At 43.5% G+C, this 23,702-nt stretch overlaps 1 protein-coding gene across 2 annotated transcripts in view; it reads left to right on the top strand.

Annotated features, from left to right (window-relative positions):
- The window catches only part of NAV1 (neuron navigator 1), a 202,519-nt gene that overhangs the window by 157,290 nt on the left and 21,527 nt on the right, over positions 1 to 23,702 (top strand). For both annotated transcript variants that reach the window (XM_006834141.1, XM_006834142.1), the window contains 10 exons: positions 10,617 to 10,755; positions 11,466 to 11,763; positions 13,063 to 13,756; positions 14,531 to 14,974; positions 15,860 to 15,901; positions 16,605 to 16,753; positions 18,655 to 18,825; positions 19,912 to 19,964; positions 21,135 to 21,158; positions 21,271 to 21,348. In XM_006834141.1, coding sequence (XP_006834204.1) covers positions 10,617 to 10,755; positions 11,466 to 11,763; positions 13,063 to 13,756; positions 14,531 to 14,974; positions 15,860 to 15,901; positions 16,605 to 16,753; positions 18,655 to 18,825; positions 19,912 to 19,964; positions 21,135 to 21,158; positions 21,271 to 21,348 — 2,092 coding nt within the window. The remainder of the gene's footprint in view (positions 1 to 10,616; positions 10,756 to 11,465; positions 11,764 to 13,062; positions 13,757 to 14,530; positions 14,975 to 15,859; positions 15,902 to 16,604; positions 16,754 to 18,654; positions 18,826 to 19,911; positions 19,965 to 21,134; positions 21,159 to 21,270; positions 21,349 to 23,702) is intronic.

Here is a 23,702-nt window from a genome sequence, read left to right as displayed (position 1 = left end):
AATCAAACTCCTAAGGTGCAGAAAGCTGAAGGCAGGACTGAAGGGCAAAGAGAACTCTACAGCAACCAAAAAACTGCATATTTTGGGCATAGAGACCTCAATGTGTCTTTGTACTCAGAGCCCAAACTCTGCTAAAAGGACAATCCTTGATTTTGCCTTCAAAACATTCACCATTACTGAGCTGACTTTAAAGCTACAAAAAAGCCCAGACCCAACTGTACTACAGATTAAGCGATTCCGTTCATAAGCCTAGCAGCTTGACCAAGGAAGGGACGTGGCCTTTTCCCACCACCACCACTAGTTGACCCTATGTGTGTCAGAGTAGAACTTCATCCCATACGGTTTTCAATGGCTGATTTTTCAATAATAAATCACCAGGCTTTCTTCCAGGATACCTCTAGGTGAACTCGTACCTCCAACTTTTCAGTTAGCAGCTAAACATGTTAACCATTTACACTTCCCAGGGACTCCTGAGTGTGTATATACAGCTCTTTTTACTACACACAACATTTGGCATTAATAAACATTTAAAAGACTCATGAAGAAGCAGAAGATATTACCAGTGGAGGGAAAAATAGTTCATAGAAGCAGACCCACAGATGTTGGAATTCACAGGATCTTGTAGAAAAGATGGCATCCTAGTGCAGGATAAGCACTTGACCTCAAGGTCGTCAGCGGTTCAGACTCACCAGTCACTCCACGGAAACCCTATACAGGCTCGTTGTGAATCGGAACGGACTCGGCAACACTTAACAACAACAGCAACAGTAGAAAAGGTGGATCACATTCCTGAACAGATAGGGAATTTCAGCAGAGAACTAGAAGTTCTAAAAGGAATGCTGATAAAACCTTTGTGACACAACAATTATTTGGAAACAGACAAATCACTCTGGGAAAATAGATGTGTAGAATTCTAAAATCCTAACCTCCTTCCCGAGTTTAGGGAGCCCTGGTGGCACTGAGAGATAGCACTGGTCTGCTAACCACAAGGTCGTGGTTCAGACTTACCAGTTGTCTCTCCTGTGGATATTTAGTCTCAGAAACCCAAAGGAGGCACTTGGAATCCTGGTATGGCACTGTGGGTTAACACGCTGAACTGCAAGGTCACTTTGAACTTCAAGGTCAGCAGTTCAAGCTCACCAGCTGCTCCTCAGAAACCCTTACAGGGTCACTATGAGTCAGAGAGGGTACTTAACAACAACATAGGGTCACTATGAGTCAGAATCAACTTGATGGTGGTGGAATTGGTTGATTGGTCCCTGAATGTATACATTCCATTCCTTGACTTTCACATTAGCCAGAGTCCATGTCCTCAAGGAGTGCCCACTATATACAAGACACTGTGTGAGGGGCTCAAAGCTGCATGAGACTCGGTCCTAATCCTCAGGGAAATAAAATCTAGTAAAAAGATGTATGAGCATATCATTAAAGGCAGAACACTCTAACAGAAGTACCAAGAAGTGTATTGAAACATAAAAGGGTGAGATTTCTTTTGAGAAAGCGAATCATGGAGTACTTCATGGAAGATTTGGTATTTGATCTAAGCCTTGAAGAATGGCAAGATTTCAAAATTCAGAGTTGGGGAGAAGCCCATGGGAAGTAGGGATGGCTTGTATTTATAAACTATTAAGTCCCCAAAGCAACAACAACTAAAAAAGAAACTATTAAGTCCCCATGAAAATGTCAGGACTCCAGGGTTTTCATCACATAGATCTCTGCATCGTGATGATGGAGTGACAGATTCCTTGCACAGGCTTGTTTTTCCTAAAGGAGATAGGGTGAGAGAGCTGGGTTACCTATTAGGAGTCCTCGGAGTTATAGAAAGTAGAAACAGCAAGGAGGAAAGGGGGTAAGCATTATGTTTTTCTATATCATGAATCTTGTTAAGTGCCATTGAGTTGGTTCCAACCCATAGCGATCCTGTACAGCGTTTCCCAGGAGCAGCTTGTAAGCTTGAACCACCGACCCTGCAGTGCAAATGATTTTGCAGTCCAGCACATTAACCCACAGTACCACACCAGGACTCCTGTATCATAACTAGCAAAAATCATATTCCTGGATTTTGAATAAGAGTTAAATCACTCCTTTCTCTGTATTGCTTTAATAGTCTCTACAATTCTCTTATGGTGTTTATTTCATTTACACATCTTTCTCTACCCTTGTTTGGGATTATAAAATTGTTCTGGGCAGTCACTGAATCTTACTTATTGTGGTATGCCCATACTAACTGACACTGAGCCTTATAAATATTAGAAGCACGATGCATGTTTGCTTAATTATACTTGAATCCTAAGCAGAGTGGTATGGCACTGTGGGATAAAGCACTGGACCTAAAGGTTGGTTTGAACAACAAGGTCAGCAGTTCAAACTCACCAGCCACTCCTTGGAAATCCTATACATGGTTGCTATGAGTCGAGCTGACTCGATGGCACTTAACAATAAGCAGAGTTTATAGAGTTTTGTGGTTGTTGTTTTAAAGGTTTTATTGTGAATTAAGTGATAGTTTACATGGGAGAAGATCAGTTTTACACTCACCGTTTCATTGCAATGATTACAATCCCCTCCATGCATCATCATTCAACAGTATTTGCTTCTATTCCCTCTGCTTTTTGTTTTTTATGGGGTTTTTTGAGGCGGGGTGGGATGTACGAGTTTATAGAGTTTTAATCCAACTAAATCTAGATCCAACGTGTATCCTTAATCACTATTACATTAATGATAGCTCATGGATTTTGTTGTTGTTGTTAAGTGCCATCAAGTTGGTTTTGACTCATAGCCACCCTGTATAGGGTTTCCTACATCTTTAAATCTTTTGCAGGAGCAGAAAGCCTATCTTTCTCCTGAGGAGCTGCTGATGGGCTCGAACCGCAGACCTTGTGATTCGAAGTCCAGTGCTTATAATTTGTTTTGTTGTTATTGAGAATATACACTGCAGATTATTTGGTTACATTTTCATTGGTACACTTTTGGATGATTGTTGTTAAGTGTTATTGAGTTGGTTCCAACTCCTAGAGACCTTGTATAGGGTTTCCGAGGAGCGACTGGTGAGTTTGAACTGCCAACCTTGCAGTTCAAACCGACTTTGCAGTCCAGCACATTAACCCAGAGCACCACACCAGGACTCCTTTGGATGATTAGACTTGTGATTATATTCAACTTGTGCTGAAGGGAGGAAGAATCTAGAGTCAGGAGACCAGTAGGCTTTCATGGTAGTACAAGTGAGAGAACATTAGGCTCCAAACCAGAGTAAAGTAGGGGGAAATGTGAGAGAAAAGATGGATGTGAGAGACAAGTGATAATAAAATCAGTGGGACTTTTTGATGAGGAAAACAAAGTAAAGAAAGAGGAATTCAAGATGTATCTAAGTTTTTGTTAAAGTGACAGGAAAACTATAGCGATGCATTTAGTGGAAATAGAAAATGAGAAGTTTATGTTTTGGAAGAGAGTGTTGGGGATATGAGAATAGTAAATGGGAAAAGAAATATCCTGGGGAGAAAATTTGTAATTTACCTCTGTAACCTGTTCCAGCACTTTAGAATTATCCATTGACAAGGGTATCCATTGACTGTGTATATCTCGCACAGTCTCTCATGTTTATTCAGACTCATTTCCTCTTTTATTCTGTGGGCAGATCAAAATGATCATGTGCCGTTGTTCTTATAATAATCCCCACAGAATGAAAACCTTTACATCAGTTCTCTTATCCATCTAGTTGCCTGTTAGTGATTGTTTGGATTTGTAAATAAATTAGATTATAAAAGAATATTAAGGTCTCTTGAGTTGTCTGTTTTTCATGTCCTAGTGAATTTTGTTGTTGTTGTTGTTAAGTGCCATTGTGTTGATTCCGAAGAGCGTCTGAACTGCCCACCTTGTAATTCAAACCAACCTGTGGTCCAGTGCTTTATTCCACAGCGCCTTGCCAGGACTTTAGACGTAGCTTTTTGCTACTCAAGCTTCTCTTCTCCATTCAGCTCAGCGTGAGCGGTAAAATTGTGTCTGACTGAGCAACAGATGCAGTTTTTGTTGTTGTTTAGTGCTATTGAGTTAGTTCCAACTCAGAGTGACCTTATGCACAATAGAAATACTACCCAGTCCCTGTGCCATCTTCACAATTGTTGTTACACATGAGCCCTTTGCTGCTGCCACTGTGCCAATCCATCTTGTTGGGGGGTCTGCTTCTTTTTTGCTGACCCTCCACTTTACCAAGCATAATGTCCTTGTCCAGAAACTGGTCTCTCTTGATAATATGCCCAAAGTTTAAGAGATGATGTCCCGCCATCCTGGCATCTAAGGAGCATTCTGGTTGTGCTTCTTCTAACACAGATTTATTTGTTCTTCAGACAGTCCATGGTAATTTTAAGATTCTTCTGCAATACCGTAACTCAAATACATCGATTCTTCTATGTTCTTCCTTATTCATTGTCCAACTTTCACATGCATATGAGGCTACTGGAAATAATCTTGGCTTGCCTTAATCCTCAAATTTACATCTTTGCTCTTGAACACTTTAAAGAGATCTTGTGCAGTAGATTTGCCTAATGCAATATGTTGTTTGATTTCTTGAGAGCTGTTTCCATGAATGTTGATAGTGGACCCAAGCAAAATGACATCTTTGACAACTTCAATCTTTTCTCCATTTATATGGATGTTGTTTATTGGTCCAGTGCTGAGGAATTTTGTTGTTGTTTTTTTACATTGAAGTGCAATCCATACTGAAGGCTGTGGTCTTTAACCGTCATCAGTATTTTAAGTCCTCTTGGCTTTCAGCAAGCAAGGTTGTATCATCTTAACACAGGTTGTTAATGAGTCTTCCTCCAATCCTGATGCCATGTTCTTCTTCATATAATCCAGTTTCTTGGATTATTTGCTCAACATACAGATTGAAAAAGTATGGTGAAAGAATACAACCCTGGCACACACCTTTCCCTTGTTCTTTTCAAACAACTACCTGTTGGTCTTTGTACAGGTTCCTCATGAGCACAACGAAATGCTCCAGAATACTCATTCTCCACAATGTTGTCCATAGTTTATCATGACCCACACAATCGAAAGTCTTTGCATAGTCAATAAAGCATGATAAGCATCTTTCTGGTATTCTCTGCTTTCAGTCAAGACCCAATGATATATACATCCTTGTCTGAATCCGACTTGAACCTCTGGCAGATGCCATAGACCTCCAGATTTCTGAGCTCTGTCCTCTTTACTTGCTGCCTTGAATAACCAGGCAGTTACTCTGTATTGTTGCTAAGTGCCACCGAGTTGGTTCTGACTCATAGCAACCATGTATAGGCTTTGCAAGGCTGTAAATCTTTGTGGGAGCAGAAAGTCTCATCTTTCAAACCCACTAGCCACTCCTCAGAAACCTTGTACAGGATCATAATGAGTTGGAACCGACTCTACAGTACTTAACAACAAGAGTACAAACACAGTTGCTGCATGACTTTCCTCATTGTTGGCTTAGTGTTCAGCTTTAAGTCTACTAAATCCGTTGTCATTTGTCCTTCTGGCTTCTAGCTTCCCCCAGATTTGTGACTAGCATATCACCCTTGTATTCTTTGTCCTTGTTGATTTAAGACTTAAGAAACAGAAAAGGCTTTGTTGTCATTTAGTGGGACACAGCGTTTTTACTCTTGTGGAAGTTGTGAGATACATTATTTTTGCTAGAGCAGAATACCCCTGAGTGACGCTACAAAGCTTATTCCTTTAAATAAAGATGTAAGAATAAAGCTTTGAGTGGAATGAGAAGATGGGACAATAGCTCTGGAGTCCATTATCAAGTCAGGGTGAGACAGAGGAATCATCTTTCAGAATTGGTGGGCTCGAACTGCTAACCTTGTAGTTCGCAGCCCAGAGCTTGTCCTACAATTTGTAAACTATTCTAAAGACTTTCTTGCCCTTAGATTTTAAGCAGTTATATGTTTCAGTTGGGACAGTGTGTATCCAGCCTCATTTCTCCTACAACCCTTGATTCTTCAAAAATCTTCTAGATGAGCCCTCTGTCTCTCCCTAAGGAAGTCTCTAACATGAAAGACTGATAAAATCTGACAAAAGCAACTTAGAAACAGAAACTATAGAGATTGCAAACTCTCCCCACCCCTAAATAAATATATAGATGGTAAGTATCTGAGAATTAAGAGATGTTGCAGTCTTGAAGGAATGATTTGCTATTTTTAAAAAGTTGATTTAAAAGTATGATAGCTGAAATGAAAGCAATGTAAAAACCTAACATCTGAATCATAGACATTCTAGAAGAGAGAACTTAAAAATGGAGAGGAGGAATCATCAAAAAGATAATTTGGGAAATTTTTTCCAGAACTGAAGGGTGTGAATTTTTAGACTAAAAGGGCCCGATAAACAACCAGACAAAAAGGATAAAAATAGACCAACCCTAAGGCACATCGTCATGATGTTACTGAATACTAGGAAATATCCTAAAAGGTTTCAGAAAGGAAACAAAAAACAGGCCACATATTGAAGAGAGGAATCAGAATAGCAATAAATAGCACAGTGCCTTTAAATTCTGAAAGGAAATTTTTAGCACAGAACTCACAATGTAAAGAGAGAATATAGACATTTTATGATATGTAAGATCTTTTAAAGTTTACTTCTTTTTCCAGGAACCTACTGGAAGAGAGCGTTTACAAAAACCAGGGAGTAACCCAACAAAGAGGAAAACAGGGACCTAATTTTAGAGTTGCATGGTGGCTTTGTAAGGAGCTCTGGTAGCGTAGTGGTTACGAATCGGGCTGCGAACCTTAAGGTCAGCGGTTCGAAACTACCAGTCGCTCCGCGGGAGAAAGATGAGGCTTTCTACTCCCGTAAAGATTTACACCCTCGGAAACCCTGTACAGGGTCGCTATGGGTCGGAAACGACTTGACGGCACTTAACAACAACAACATGGTGGCTTTGTAGGGTAAACACTGGACTATGAACCACAAGGTTGGCAGTTTGTGTCCACCAGTTGTTCTGAGGGAGAAAGATAAGGCTTTCTGCTCCCACAGCCTCGGAAACCCTACCTAGAGTCACTGTGAGTCAGAACCAACTGGATGGCACTTAATGACAAATTCAGAGTCAGGTAAAGAGACTCCCCAGGATGATGAGGTGTGGCTCCATAATATTAGCTATTCAGTACATCTATAGAAGGAGCCCTGGTAGCATAGTGGATTATGTGCTGGGCTACTAACCGCCAGGTTGGTGGTTTGAATCCATTAGCTGCTCTGCAGGAGAAAGATGAGGCTTTCTGCTCTCTTAGGAGTACTGCCTCAGAAACCCTATACAAGATCATTTTAAATTGAAACTGACTGACGTGACCACACACAACAGATCTATAGAGAGCTCACAGCTGGAAGACAGAAATATGGATAGGAGTGTTCTTGAAGGAAGCACAAGAACAATGGTTCTTAACAATGGTTACCTTAGGAATTAAAATGGGAGGGAAGAAGAGAGGAATGTCTTCCTATTCACTTTAAATGTGTATATATTGTTTTGAGTTTTCACTATAGTGTGTATTTTTGTCATTAGATGCTGTGGAGTTGATTCCAACTCATCATGACTCCATATGACAGGGAAGGACCGCCCCTTAGCATTTCCTGGGCTGTAATCTAGACAACAACAATCTCTATAGAAGAGATCACCAGGCCTTTTTCCATGGAGTCACTAGTGGATTGAAATCACTAACTTTTTGGTTAACAGCCAAGTACCACTAGAGCTGTATTACTTTTAGATCAAAAAATAATAATAACTTTATAAAGAAATAAAATAGTTCTCTCCAAGGAGATGCTTAACAATTAGGTAATAACAAAATTTTCCATTTGTTTGGAACCTACAAATATTCTTTTGCTAGGAAGTCATTAAGTCCTCCAACTAACTTTGTCCAGCAATTTTAGGCTTATACTTTGTCACTATAGGGAATACAGTTATCACATGGGAGGATGGGAGGGAAAGTCTTTTGGTCAAAGAGGACCTGAACTCATCTTTAGAGGATAAACCCCACCTCCCATTTCAGCAGTAGGTTTTCCACAAATTTAGGCCAAAGGAATATTTCTTTTAGACTTGTCCTGTATTTGTAAGGGCCCTTCCATAGAAGTTTCCTCTGTTCTAAGACCTTGGTTAACCAATAATTAGTCTCAGATGGAAGAGTCGTTCCTACAGGCTTCCTCTGTCTTTGACCTGAGAGAACATGCTGCTAATTGTTTGCCAGAGATCTTATCTTAACCCACAGGAGGTGATAGGATCATAAAACCCACATTGATCTTTCCTCCTCAGTATTCTTACTCTGCAAAATGGGGGTGTGTGGCTCAAGACAAATGCCAGATTTATTATATATTCCCAGTGTGGTGGGAAACAGACTGCCATTTAATAATGGCTATATTTTACATTAATAAATTGTGAATAACATAGAATATATGTTGTAGTCTCCATGATTTATTTGCTCTTTCTCAGTGTATTTGGATAAATCGCTACAAAGCTACCAAGCCAAATGTCCAAACCACCCACTTTCCTTTTCCCAGCACCTGATTAGAGGGAGGCCAGCTGAAATCTGGGCCAAGTATTTAGATGACTTGTATGTCTGAATTTCAGACTCTATCATCCTTATGGAGTTCTTGTGTGGTGCTGTAGCATAAAACACTGGGCTGCAAGGTCAGTTTGAACTACAGTGTCGGTGGTTCAAACTCACCAGTCGCTCTTTGGAAACCCTATACAGGGTCGCTATGTGTCAGAACCTACTGAATGGCACTTAACAACAACAATTGTCCTTATACACATGCAAAGCTGATGGACAAACCTACTCTGAATGTAAGATACTGGGATTTGGAGATCAATTCCTATCTATAGGCACAAGCAAATGCTCAAATATAGCAATCTAGTCAAGTTCTGTGTTTGAGTAAAATCTGAAGAACTTTTTTTTAGGGCCCCAGAAGTTAAAACCCACCAACTATTCCTCAGAAGCCCCATATAGGGTCGCTATGAGTCAGAATTGACTCGATGGCACTTAACAACAACAACATAGGATATAACAAAAGTTGTGAAAGAACTGGAAAACAGGACCATTGAAGAAAATTTTAGGAGACTGAACTTAAGCTTAGAAGAATGAGTGTGATCAAAAAATGTTTAAATTGTGACAAGGAAAACAAAAAAGGATAGAACAAGAGGAGATTGTTGTAAATGGTGGAGGAGACCACTCAGTTTAGATGTTAAGAATAGAACTTTCTGACTGTGAAACTTGTTAAACCCAAAAATTAATTGCCAAAGGAATGTTTTAGCATCCATGCATCAAAGAGTTCTAAGACTACTTAGTGCATGGAGTAAGGTTCTCTATATAAACACATATACTAAAGACGTGTGTGTGTAACAATAGTCTTTCCCTGGTACCGTATCATGAATTGAATTATATCCCAAAAAAAAATGTCAACTTGGCTGGGCCATAATTCTCAGTGGTTTGACAGTTATGTGATAAAATAATCACCATCTAAATATAATCTGATGCCATCAGCCCAGATGGAATGTAGCACCGTCCTGGTTTGGAAGTAAGGGGAGTTTCCCTGGGGTGTGACCTTCATCATCTTTTATCTTACAAGATATAAAAGAAGAGAAGAAAGAGCAGAGAAGAGACATGGTTATCACCAAGAAAAAAGAGCCAGTAGCAGAGTGATTCCTTGGACCAGAGTCTCTGCACTGAGAATATTCTAGATCCAGAGTAAAATTGATGCTATGATACATGAAAATCTCCAAGAAATGCTAGACCCACAGACGTCAAAAGAAGACAGGAACCTTGCCCCAGAGCCAACACAGGCAGAAAGCCTTCCCCTAGAACTATTTCCCTGAATTTGGACTTCTGGCCTCCTAAATTGTGATAGATTTTTGTTTATTAAAACCCTCCACTTGTGGTATTTCTGTTATAATAACACTGCATAACTAAGACATACCACCAATCTGATATTTCTAGTAGATGCAGAGAGACGAAACCACTAAGAATAAACTTGGCACCTTTGGTTGGCCATAACACCTTAAATCTGGTTCATTTACCAGAAGAGTGAACGGTACATGCTGTTTAGAAGCAGAACCCAATCCCAACTGTGAAACTGTTAAATCCAACTAAAAGATTTGGGAAATCCCAATATAGGGTGAACTGTGTAAACACGAGAGCCATGAGAAATAGTAAATCTAGGAGATTCTAGAAAATATAGATCTTTTTCCAGCCATTGTTACCACATATGGAAAGTGTTAGAAAAGGTAAAAAATACATGTGCCGAGAACACATCTAAGACTGACAAAGATAACGGTAAGAATGGAAGCTGATTATAGGGAGAGGACATTGGTTTGTATAATTAGATTGATCTGAAAATTGCCTTGTCTTGACACTATTCCTTTCATTTAAAGAGATAGAGCATCATTTACCAGAAAAAGACAGTCTCTTACTTTTATAAAAGAACATCGCCAAAAAACACGAACATTTAAGCCAGACTTCAATTTACTGGCAATCCCAGAACTAACCTCCAAACCTTTTCCTTTTGGCCAGTCTACATACTGGAAAAGAGCCATTCTTTCATCAATTATTTATTTCTTGCCTTGGCTTCTGTTTTAACTGCTTAAATCTCTCTCTCCTGTTCTATAGCTGGGATGAAAGCAGCTCCATTAGCAGCGGGCTCAGCGATGCCTCGGACAACCTCAGCTCAGAAGAGTTCAATGCCAGCTCATCACTCAACTCCCTCCCGACCACTCCAACTGCTTCTCGCAGGAACTCTACTATAGTGGTACGTCCTAGTACATCCATTTGCAAACACCTAGGTCACTATCTCAAGATGAAACACAGGACCGACTATATAGTGCTATGCACATACGTGCTCTAAACTCACCCACTCCATGGGATTGGGCCCCATGTGCCTTTGGCTGAGAAAAAATGCTGATGCTATATAAGACATTAGAGGATAGTGGTAGTTCAGTGGTCCAGTTCTCACCTTCTGGGCAGGAAATGTGGGTTCAATTCCCAACTAATGCACTGCAAGCACAGCCAACATCTCTCTGTCTATGGTGCTGAACAGATTCCAGTGGGGCTTCCAGGCTAAGATGCCTGGCACTCTACTTCCCAAAATTCAGCCACCGAAAATCTTATGGCTCACAATGGTCAGATCAATTGCATTGCACGTGGGGTCATCATGAGTTGGAGGCTGACTCAACAGGAGCTAACAGTAACCACCCATGACGTTAAGTATCATGGTGAGTTGTGCCTATATTTAGCGCCCACATCAATTTGAAGTGAAGCTTGCTTGTAAGATCAGTTCCAACTGAAGAAGAAAAAGAAACTCAGATTAATATGCTGTCTTCTCCCTGAAACTCCAGAAGTATGGGTAGAAACCTAGGGTAATTTAATTCTAAGCACGGAGAAGGGCCATTAGCCAGCCAGCCATTCTCCCACCCCCAAATGAATATTTCACTCTCCTTTTTTTCCTCTTCTTCACCTTAGCTACGCACAGACTCAGAGAAGCGCTCACTGGCAGAAAGTGGGCTGAACTGGTTCAGTGAATCAGAGGAGAAGGCCCCCCAAAAACTGGAGTACGACAGTGGGAGCCTGAAGATGGAACCTGGGACTTCTAAATGGAGGCGAGAACGGCCTGAGAGTTGTGATGATTCATCCAAGGTTGGAGAATTGAAAAAGCCCATCAGCCTGGGACACCCTGGTTCTCTGAAGAAGGGCAAGACCCCACCAGTTGCTGTCACTTCCCCCATCACTCATACAGCTCAGAGTGCCCTCAAGGTGGCAGGTGAGCTTAGAATAAAAGAAGGGACAAAGACACAGACATATTTCTTTCATTGGTCCTCTTCTCAGTAGTCATTAACCCATAGGATGATAGCAAACATTTGCATAGGCCTCATCTTATTTGGTCTTCACAACAGTCCCATGAGTTAGGAAAGACAGGTATTACTGTCCCTATTTTGCAGAGGTGGACACAGGAACTTTTAAAAGTTCAATAGCTGGGCCACAATCACTCAGCTAGTGAGAGGTAAAGGAGAGGAAGAAGTATGGTAGAGGTAGGCTTTAAGAAGTTTGTGCAAAAATACCATTATCTTTCTATTCTATTTTTCCACAAACTTTTTGAAGCACTCCTGTATGTTCAGAGACTGGTTTGATCTGCCTTCAGACACTCCTGTTGGTTTTTTTCTCTTATTCCCAAGACATTTGGTTGATGAACTTATCTTCACAAGCTGCTTGCTTGCCATAGTAGGGAGCTCCTATGAAAATGATAAATCAGATGACCATACCATTTGTTGTGATCTCAAAGTTGACTCCTTATGTAACTTTTAGCTTTAAACATATTCTTCGTTTACTCTACATTTATCAATAGGTATTACTATACCTGGAATCCTGGTGTGGCACTGTGGGTAATGCTCTGGACTGCAAAGTCAGTGGTTCAAGCTCACCAACCACTCCTCAGAAACCTCATACAGGATCGCTATGGGTTGGAACTCACTCAATGGCACTTAAGAGCAACAGTAAAAACTATACCTGTGGGAGAAAGATAAGGTTTTCTCCTCCCCAAAAGATTACAGCTTCAGAAACCCTACACAGGGTTGTTATGAGTCATAACTAACTCCACAATACAGCACTACCACTACCATTGCTATACTCTAATCCATCCCCCTCCCCGCTCCTTTCTCCCCCCATTTCTTGACCAGTTGTTAGATGTATTTTCTTTTTGATAATCTTTGTGGTTGCCTCATCATTTCAACCAAAAGGGACTGTCCTACTCTGGAAGCAGAAAACAAAAAGATAAATATATAAGCAAAACCAAAATCTTAGGTCTTTATTTGACAAGAAGAAGACTTGCATCTACTTGGTACCTGCATATCAGTATTTGTTATTGTTGTTGTTATTGTTAATAGCTGCTGTTGAGTCAGTTCCGAGTCATATTAACTCTGTAAGTTTGAACCACCAACCTTGCAGTTAACAGTCCAGTACTTACCACTACAATACCATACCAGGACCTCTAAAATTCTGCAGTCCACTGGGCAAGATATTGGCCAACTTCAGGTATTCTGATCTCATTCCTGCTCTCTTGCAGGCAAACCTGAAGGTAAAGCTACAGACAAGGGCAAACTTGCCGTAAAGAATACCGGGCTCCAGCGCTCCTCTTCTGATGCTGGCCGGGATCGCCTGAGTGATGCTAAGAAGCCTCCCTCAGGCATTGCTCGCCCCTCCACTTCAGGATCCTTTGGCTACAAGAAGCCTCCTCCTGCCACAGGCACAGCCACTGTCATGCAGACAGGTGGTTCAGCCACTCTCAGCAAGATCCAGAAGTCCTCAGGCATCCCTGTCAAGCCTATAAATGGACGCAAGACTAGCTTAGATGTGTCCAATGCTGCAGAGCCTGGGTTCCTGGCTCCTGGAGCCCGTTCCAACATCCAGTACCGTAGCCTGCCCCGGCCAGCCAAGTCGAGTTCTATGAGCGTAACTGGTGGGCGGAGTGGACCTCGCCCTGTTAGTAGCAGTATTGACCCCAGTCTCCTCAGCACCAAGCAGGGAGGCCTTACACCCTCCAGACTGAAGGAACCTTCCAAAGTACCTAGTGGGCGGACCACTCCAGCCCCTGTCAATCAGACAGATCGGGAAAAGGAGAAGGCCAAAGCCAAGGCCGTGGCCTTGGACTCAGACAACATCTCCCTGAAGAGCATTGGCTCCCCAGAGAGCACTCCCAAGAACCAAGCAAGTCACCCTACATCCACCAAGTTGACAGAGCTACCACCAACTCCTCTCAGGTACACAAACTGGGCAATTTCTACCTTGTTTGTCTGCTCTGTCATTCTTTTGCTTATTCCTACACTCTTCAACTAGGCGAAACATGGCCTGTCCACTTGTCTTTAGTCTTGTATGGGTTGTTCTGCTCTCGTCATTCTGTACCAACATCCTCTTTGCTCTTTCAAAACTATATTCAAAACTCACCTCCTTTATACTATTGTTTGTCTAACTTTAACGTTCCTTCAGCATGTGTATAGCTGGTTTTGCTATGTTCATTCACACGCATACGTGTTTAAGTCAATTCACTTGTTCTCCATGTGGATGTCTCCCTCTTTAGACTAAAGGTGCCTTGAGTCAGGTACAGGTAGTCTCTAACTTAAGACATGTTACTGTCCCAGTAACTATTTATTGTAAGTGGCTTCTGATATAAGTTGAATACCTCTTTTAAAAAAATAAAAAATAAAAATTGTTGCCTTTATTATCAGTATCTATAAATCTAATCTTTATTTGTTTTGGGGGGTTTGGAAACATTACGTATAAACTTACAGATATGATGACGTCAGCAAATTTTATGCGACCAAACTGAATGCAGTACATATTGCTAACAATATGACGTACCAAACAAGCAAACAGGAAGTTTATATCAAAGTTCATCATAACTCTAATACGCCTTAACTTGGGACTACCTGTGTTGGATTTCTTCCAGTGTATTTCACAACAGGGACTCTTTAAGGTTTCATCTACCTCTCACTTCTGTGAGTCTAAATATTTTGTTTCATCCTAACTTCTCTCAGGGCCACAGCTAAGAGCTTTGTTAAGCCACCTTCACTAGCCAATCTGGACAAAGTCAACTCCAACAGTCTGGATCTACCGTCCTCCAGCGATGCCCACGCTTCGAAGGTCCCAGATCTGCATACTACCAGCTCAGCAACTGGGACTCCACTCTCTTCTTGCTTCACCCCCAGTCCAGCACCCATCCTCAATATTAACTCAGCCAGCTTCTCCCAGGGCCTGGAGCTAATGAGTGGTTTCAGTGTCCCAAAGGAGACCCGCATGTACCCCAAACTCTCAGGCCTGCACAGGAGCATGGAGTCCCTCCAGATGCCAATGAGCCTGCCCAGTGCCTTTCCCAGCAGCGCTCCTGTCTCCACCCCACCAGCTCCCTCAGCTGCACCCCCAGAGGATGAGACAGAAGAGTTGACCTGGAGTGGAAGCCCTAGAACTGGGCAACTAGACAGGTAAGTGGCAAGAGCCTGGACTTTCTGAGCTTGTTCTTGTGAGTCTGGCTCATGTTGCTATTAATAATTAAAAAAAAAAAAAATCCATCGAGTTCATTCCAACTGATAACAGCCTTATAGGATAGTAAACTGACCCATAGAGTTTCCAAGGCTATAGTCTGTACTGAAGCAGACTGCCACATCTTTCTCCGCCAAGTGCTGAGCCACTTGCACTATTGTCTGTCCTATATTTGTATGTAGGAGTCCTGGTGTGGCTTTGCAGGATAATGCACTGGACTGCAAGGTCAGTTTGAGCCGTAAGGTCAGTGGTTCAAACCCACCAGCCTCTCCTTGGAAACGCTATACAGGGTTGCTATGAGTTGGAACCAATGCACAGCACTTAACAACAGCATATGTGTATGTCACATTGTGATTTTCACATCCATTGAGTAATTTCATTTACTTCACCACAACTTCAGGAAATAGGTAGGCTCGGGGTGCTTTTCATTGTTTTGTTTTTGTCTTTTAAATTAGGATTCCCCATAGGGAGACCAGAGCACACCAAAGTTTCATGACTTACCCTAGATCTCATCATTAGTTTGACCTTGAATCCAAGACTTTCGATTCCTATTCCAAAATCGTTTGTATTCTTTCACACCTTGTTTACTCTCCATGATAAAGGATCAGCTAACCACACCCTGAGTCCTAAACAGGGAAATATATGTAACAGTTCACATAGATGTCCCTGGTTGTGAGCCAAGAGGCTGGCAGTGACTGGCTTCTTAGTTTGCTGACAGCTTGATGTCTGTGTCCAGGATCTGTCCCTCAATAGTATATGGTCCCAAACTCTGGTTTCTAAAATGAACTCACATGCTTCTCTCTCTCTTTTTTTTTGTATCTTCCCAGCAATCAGCGAGATCGAAATACTCTCCCCAAGAAAGGGCTCAGGTAACCCTTAAATGTTGTTTTGTTGTTTTCATGCCAAAGGCTCCTTGTCTATACAAAAAGTCATAACTTGACCTCTCCCAAGCCCCCTAGTCGTTTTTTTTGTGGTCTTAAGTAAGTACCACCAAGTACCCTGCCCAAGCTTAGCATTATATGTGAGATGACCTTATAGTAAGTGTTCTGCCTTGGTGAGAGGGGACAAACAAGTTTACACATGAGAATCCTACACTCACCTGTAGTTAACACAAGCCTAGCTGGGTCTCATCTCTGTCATTTTCCTCCCTCACAGTCTGTCTCTGGGTTCCTTTAGGTAGGGAACGGGTAGGACAAATTTCCTTTTCCACTGATACTACAGACACTTGAGTTGTGCAGTTAGATGACTGCTCCTACCTGGGGTCATAAAACTCTGTTCTGAGCCTCAGGGAGGAAGTTTCAATGCTTCCTCCATCATTTCTGCCCCCACCTCAGGAAATCTCATAGAAGATGCCTACTAGCCCTTCAGCATCCTCTTGAAGGTCTAAGAGGATGCTGCACCTTTTCACTCTTTTACTCCCTTCACGGGCAGTTTCTCTCTGTTCCCTCTTTTTCTGTCCTCCTTTCAGAATGTCTTGGCTTCAGCCTTGCTCAGACACCCTTTACATTGACCAGACCCCAGATAACATGTTGTAGTTGCCCAGGTAGAACCTTCTCCTACTTCATCCTATAGGTACCAGCTTCAGTCCCAGGAGGAGACCAAGGAGAGGCGACACTCTCACACCATCAGTGGGCTGCCCGAATCAGATGACCAGTCAGACCTGCCTTCTCCACCCGCGCTCTCTATGTCCTTGAGTGCAAAGGGCCAGCTTACCAACATAGGTCAGTGTTTCCAACCACTCATTGTGGTATGGGATAAAGCAGGGTCACCCTGCAGGGTGAGGGTTTCATTTCATATTTGACTCATATTGGGTTGCTTCATGGCACCTCAGTTTGCCCATCCAAAATAAGATTGATGGCAAAGAATGCTGTAAGATCCTAAGCTGGAAGTTGCCCCTGGGCACAAGTTGTTTTTAGTCTTCCATAGGGGCCTTATAACATCAGAGAGTCTGAATGATGCCATGAAAAAGTCATAACCAAGGCCCAGGGATCCAACATTGCCACCAAGGAGCCTCACACCCCAGTGCTGCCAGGGACAGCTGGTGACAGGGCAGTTCTGAAATGTCCAGCTAGTGGGAAAGAAAAAGGAAAAGGTCATTGAGCACAAAGGATAGCCATCTGCCTTTATACCCAGAAAAGTCCATCTTTCCCAAGTGCTCTGTCTGAGCCAGAGCCACCCTAGCCCTGCAGGAAGAGCTGTCTGAGACATGTCCTGGCTACACCTTTTCTAAAGCTGAAGAAGGGAGTGCCAGGAGAGAAGGATGTGGCTCCATGATTCAGAGAAAGGGAAGGGAAGAAGCTCCAGGTTGAGGGCCTGGCCCGAGCACAGAAGCACAGCAGGAAGCAGTACGTCATGACTGGCCCGTAGAACTCCCATTAGCACAGTGCCTGGGTGGGTAGGCTTGTTTGCTTGTTGTTTGTCGCTGGACCCATCTCCTCTTTCAGCTGCAAGAATGAAAGCATAAGGAAGAGCCAAGGACACAAGGACATGTCTGTGTGATGACTGTGGGGAATTTTAGGAAAGACTAGGAATCTGGATCATTTTGCCTAAAAAGGGGGATAATCCTTAAGGAAAGGTCACCTGGTCTCTGATGGGGTATTAAGTGAAGGATGTGGCCAGCTTATTCTCCATCTCGAGTAGGACCACATAAGAAGAAGTACATTTACATGGCAGGATGAAGTATTGGACTAAACAGTAAACACCTTATTGGTGTGCAAACGGACAACAGAGGTGCTCTGAAATCATCTTCTGCACAAGTCTTTACCATGAACTAGATGGCTCTCTGCCTGTATGAAGGCAAAAGAATACACTAGGTGCCTCCACATGGGTGTCAACTTTGAAAGGCTGTGATCCCAACAAGGAGCCAAGAGAAGGGTTCTCCAGGTCAACGGGGTGCAGCTGAGCCCAGCTTCAAAGCATATCCTCTCACAAGCCTTCCCTGACACTTTCACCTGCTCTGTATGTTTGACCAACTGGCCAGGGGAATGCTGGGCAAAGGGGACCCAATTTCTAGATGCTTTAGAACTGAGTCAGGAAGCTAGAAACCCACTAATTTGTAGGAAGAATTTTACCATCTTCTGTAATGCTGAGCCCATTGGGTTAAATAACTTAGCCTCCCTCTCCCCTTTTCTAACTGGTTCTTTTTCATCATTCAGATCTTTGTCTTTGGTCTGAATCCTCAGCCCTCCCAAACTACCAGTTATATTTTAGAGAGCCACAACATTCCATTTTCATTGACACATCAATGTGATGTGAAGGTTTCACAAACGCTGTGAGGCCCCCAGCTTAACCTTCAAAAGCAACAACTGTAGGGCAGGGCCAAGGAGTGTTCTTTAGAATAGGAATCGCTCTTCACCCTTAATTCCAAATAGCAGAGTTCTTCTCCATTAGGCCTTGATCTCCCCAGGAGGGAACCCCCCCACCCCCACCGCCCGCTCCTAACCACCAGCTGCTTGCACACTCCCTCCCACTGCCCCACCTACCCATTCCTCTCCTGCCCTCTTACCTTTGGCCTCTCATGCTCCTGGTGCTCCATTCCCCAAGGGACCAGAGAGCTGATGACCCTGCCTCTTCTCCTGCCCTCTTCCACCCTCTCCTGTCCCCCTTCCCTCTGTCCTTCCAGTGAGTCCCACTGCGGCCACCACGCCAAGAATCACCCGCTCCAACAGCATCCCCACCCACGAGGCGGCCTACGAGCTGTACAGCGGCTCCCAAATGGGGAGCACCCTGTCCCTGGCCGAGAGACCCAAGGGAATGATTCGGTCAGGATCCTTCCGAGATCCCACGGACGATGGTGAGACTTCCTGCCAGCGCGGTTCACGCTCATTCCAGCTCTGCTGGGTCCCCTCACCCACCACCACCTCCACTGCCACCACCGTACACACACATATGATTCACAGCACATCCAGTTGGGGCCATTTCTGTTCTTTCTTCCCATCCCTTAGAAGGACCTGGGGGCCCAGAAACCTTGGGTGGCACTGTCTAGGACTAGTGCTTTGGGATGGAGCATTTGTCATTGGGGCTGGGGGAGGGAAGTTAAGCATAGAAGGATTAAATGGTACCCATTCGAGTACTCTGAAAGCCGTAGCTCCTATCCTCCTCATTCTAGCAGTGGTCTTTCCTTTCCACAGTCTCTCGGGATATATGAAACGATAAAAGGACTGAATGGTAGCTCTCAAATCCTTTAAATCTTTACAATTAGGCATCTCATTCCTCTTTCAAGATTGTTCCGAAGATCAGCTTCAGTGAGGACCATCTGGTTGTTGTTGGTGTTCTGGATGTTAATGTTGATCAGAGCCTGGAAGACCTGGCTTTGTGGTATTCTGAACGTCCCGTTGTTATTTTCAGGACACTCATTCCAGGAGGCATATGTATCTTACAGGTGTTCTTTCAATAGGGCTCTATGGAGCAATCAGAATGAATATTCCTCACTTAAGTGGTTTGCTTGTTTTTTCATCTCAACAATCCTCAGGATCCTAGGCACGTCCCCCTGTGCTAGGAAGAGGAGGCACAGGCCCAATTGCAGTATTGGTTCTGAGCTTTGAGAAACTTCCCTCCTCTGTAACTTAAGTACTGTCCTAATTGGGAAGATGTCTTCCTAGCCACAACACTCTCCGCTCCCTTTCTGTTCAGTCCTTGGAACAGGCTGAGCAAGGGACCGCCATTCCCAGGCTACCAGAGTATATAGACCGAGAGCAGAGACTATCTACTTGGGACCTTGTCACCTTAGCAGATGCCTGCTGTGGGCTATTGTGATACCATTTGGGTCCCCTATTCTATCCTTTCTGTTTGCTCCAGATGCCCTCCAAAATCAGAATCTAAACTGTTGCCTTGTTCCTAAAGTCCCCCGTTAACTCTTTGTGTTCTGTTTCTCTTGCAGTTCATGGCTCGGTGCTGTCTCTAGCTTCCAGTGCCTCCTCCACCTACTCCTCAGTAAGAACATTAACTTCTCCTCCTCCCTCACCCCTCACCCCACTGTTCTGTCTCCTCCTTGAAGCTCCATTGGTTGGGTAACTGGGTAGGGGTTGGAGATCACTGCTGTCTCTTCATTGTGTCTCTCCAACCAAGGCGAAGGGAGTTGCCTAGAGCATTCATTCAGTTGGGTGCTTCAGTTCCTCAGTGGCCTGCCAGCCTCACCACCAATACTTGAGCAACTCTGGTGGTTTTCATTACCTTCCCTTGAAAAATGTAGATACCCCACCCCCACCCCCCACCACCCCGTTTTAGAGCCCTTTCTGTGCCATGGTAAGTGGGCGGAGCCTTACAGCAAGGTGAGATGGGTGGAGAGGGTTTCCTCCAGCTAGGATTTTAATAATTATAGAATTTATTAAGAGTTCCTTGGAGTCCTGATGTGGCACTGTGGGTTAATGCACTGGACTGCAAAGTCACTTTGAATCACAATGTCACCGGTTCAAACTCACCAAAGGCTCCTCTGAAATCCTATACAGGGTCGCAGTAGGTTGGAACTGACTTGAGGGCACTTAACAACAAGCGTTCATTGCGGGGCACCAGGCTCGACATCTGTCTGGATACCAGCTATTCTCTGATTCGGAGATTTGTTCTGCCCCTAATTCTTTACTCCTTTAAGTTACTGGCAGTAAGGATTCCCCTTTAAGAACAACCAAATTTTCATTTCCTAGCCTTCTTAGTAATTGAAGTGTTTAGCTCCAGAGAAGTCTTCTATTTAAAGCCTAGTGTAGGATCTGAAAGGAGTACTGATGGTACAGTGGTTAAGTGCTCAGCTGCTAACCCAAAGGTTGCTGGTTCAAACCCACCATCTGCTCCTTGGGAGAAAGGTGACTCCCGCAAAGATTTACAACCCTGGAAAATCTATGGGACCATTCTACTCTGTACTATATATAGGGCCTCTAGGAGTCGGGATCAACTTGACATCGATAGGTTTGGGGGGTTTTTTTTTTGGATAGGGTAGGGTCTGAGCCAAGTCCTTGGAGGAGCCAGGACCAGGAAACAATTTCAGTCTCTTTGCACCTCTGAATCATGCTTCTTCAAGTTCTCTACCCTGCCACTGGGACCCGCTTCCTCACCTCCATAGTAACTACTTCCTTTCTCTCTCTTTCTCTCTTTCTGTGCTCCCTTCTTCAGGCTGAGGAGAGGATGCAATCTGAGGTAGGGTGCAAAGCCTTTGTCTCTGCTTGTTAACACCACTGCACCCCATTTTCCTTCCAAATCTTTTCTTTCTTCTGCCCCAACTAGGTTTGTATTTCTATTCCTTTTGCAGCAAATCCGGAAGCTTCGGAGAGAGCTGGAATCATCCCAAGAAAAAGTGGCCACCCTGACGTCTCAGCTTTCTGCCAATGTGAGTGCCATAAAGTAGGGAGAGACCCAGGCGGCAATTTTGACCATGAATTAGATGCATGTAGCCAAAGAAGGAACATTATCTGACGAAGTAGTCTCTGGGCTTAGACTGCAAGGAGGCAGGCAGGTCCTCTTCGTTGCTCTACAGTAAACAATAGGGGGTTGCTCTTCCCCATCTCAGTTTTTATAAAGAATCATTTTCCCCCACATTTAGTGAATACACTGAGATGAATTCATGTGTGTAGTGGTCTTTAAACTTCCTAGAGAAAAGGGGAGGAAAAAAAAGAGAATTTTCATTGGTTCTGCCTTAAGGTGGAAACAGCCTTACCCTTGACCATAGACAGAAATAGTTGTATATTTTAATTATGGGGCATTTGGAGCCCTTTACCACTGCTTTGGGGTTTGTTCATGTATTTGTTTACACCACATAACTGGGCAGGGCTAGAATTGGTCATTAGAAGCCTGCCTAATAACCACAACACACCACTTAGAAACCCAATTCCCATTCTCACTCAGAACTGCCTCTTCATAGCTCTCTCCTAGCCAACAGAAACTATCTGAGTTGTAAGCTGGGAATCAGAATACTTTCTGTCTTCTTCCTTCAGCTTGCCCTCCGTACATCCCATTTAGACTGTGCTGTTTTTCTTTTTTCTTGACGCCTTGGTTTTTCTATTCTGTGAGATGGGGTGCAATGAAGCCACCCCCTCTAACAAGGCTGTGGTCATTTCTCCCCTGGGACTGAGTTGCAAACAGAGAACATAAGAGCCATTTTCCCCAAAAGCTGTAAACAACAGCTGAGCCGGATCTGCAGGAGCTTTCCAAGTGTTTGCACAAAAGTAGCCATGTCTGCAATCCCCACAGTCATTTCTGGAGTTTTCTCTTCCCTTCCTCTCTGGGGAACCCAGCTGTCAAGCCTGGGTGCTATTACTTGGAATCAGGTAGAAGATTTCGCCATCAAGATTTTTGCATGTTTCTAAGATATTTCAACAGAAGTCTTCTCACTTCATTGGTTATTCACTTTTCTTTCCCCAAATCCTCAGTTCCTTAGTTTGTTTGAAGCTTCTATCAAACATTCTTTCCCACTTATGAGACCCAAAAGAATTGTAGCATAGACAAGAATCATCTCCTCTCCTTTGTGCCCCACCCACCAAGGCCGGTGGCCTGGGTCACGTCCTGTGCATCCCAGGAAATTCATGCCTGCAAGATGCTGGGGAGAGAGGCGCCAAGGAGGTAGAGATCATTATTATGTCTGATTCATTTACACTGCCGTCTGTCCACCATCGTGCTGTCAAAGCTGGGCTAGAGCCAAGAAAATGAATTTAGAGGGTGATTTTTCTTCAAACAGGAAGTTCCCTTTGGCTAAGAGAGAACAAACTCAACACCCAGACATGGTGAGTTCTGAATTGTAGAGGCAGATTTTTGTTCAAGGTCAAAGCCCTCTTCCCAAGCAAGAGATGTTGGTGAGGTTCCACATCTTTCCTCAGATCCCAATTCCAGACCAAGCTTTTGTCCAGTTCCATGGAACTTGTCAGCTGCTGAAGCTGAAGATATACCTTAGATAGGGAGTGGCTCCAGACCACTTTGTCTCTCTGAAATACCAGCCTCTGATCTGTATCACTGCTTAGCCTTGAAGTGTTAGTCTTAATGCATCCTAGTCAGAGGCTTCAGATTAGGGGAAGGTTCAGAGCAGGGAGAGAAAATGTAGGAGGCAGAAGGGAGGAAAGCCCAACAAGAGTAAAGGGAATCCTCCAGATGAGAGGAGGCCAACACAGAGAAGCAGACAGGAAGCTGAGAGTGCTTAGGGTCTCATGAGTGGGGGATTTCCGGGGAGTGCAAGCAGTCCATTTATAGATAGATGCTGGGGGTGTAGAGATGGAAACAAGAGAAGACATGAATTCAAGACGCCGGAGTTCACTGTACATAGGGAAAAGTAAACTGCTCAGGGTTGTGGCAGAAATCTGTTAAGGAGCCCAGGCCTCTACAGATTTATAGCAAAAGTGGAAAGAAGAGGTGCAGATGGGGCCAAAAAATTGTCTAAAGTAGGCTGCAAGGAGGTTTCAAGGCCAATGGATGAGAACTAGAGTTGACCCAACAGGGAGAGAGAATTATTAGCTGATAAGAAGCAGTGAGGATGTATCAACAGGATCCTAGAGCTCTGTATGAAGGACCTGCCCCAACTATGCCCTTTACCTCTTGCTAATGTCACCAGCTTTCTCAGGTACCCTCCACTGACACCTGTTTCTCCAAACTTGAATGTTCCCCTGTTGAGTCCCATACCTTATTCCCTTCACCTTCCCTGTCCTTCTTGCTTCCAATTGGCCAGCTAGCATTTGAACCAGACAGGGAATTTATCAG

The sequence above is a fragment of the Chrysochloris asiatica genome, unplaced genomic scaffold (genome assembly GCF_000296735.1).
Source record: "Chrysochloris asiatica unplaced genomic scaffold, ChrAsi1.0 scaffold00009, whole genome shotgun sequence".
In the NCBI taxonomy this organism is placed as follows: Eukaryota; Metazoa; Chordata; class Mammalia; order Afrosoricida; family Chrysochloridae; genus Chrysochloris; species Chrysochloris asiatica.
The sequence above is the reverse complement of the archived record's forward strand: the minus strand, read 5'-3'. Positions and strand labels throughout refer to the sequence as shown.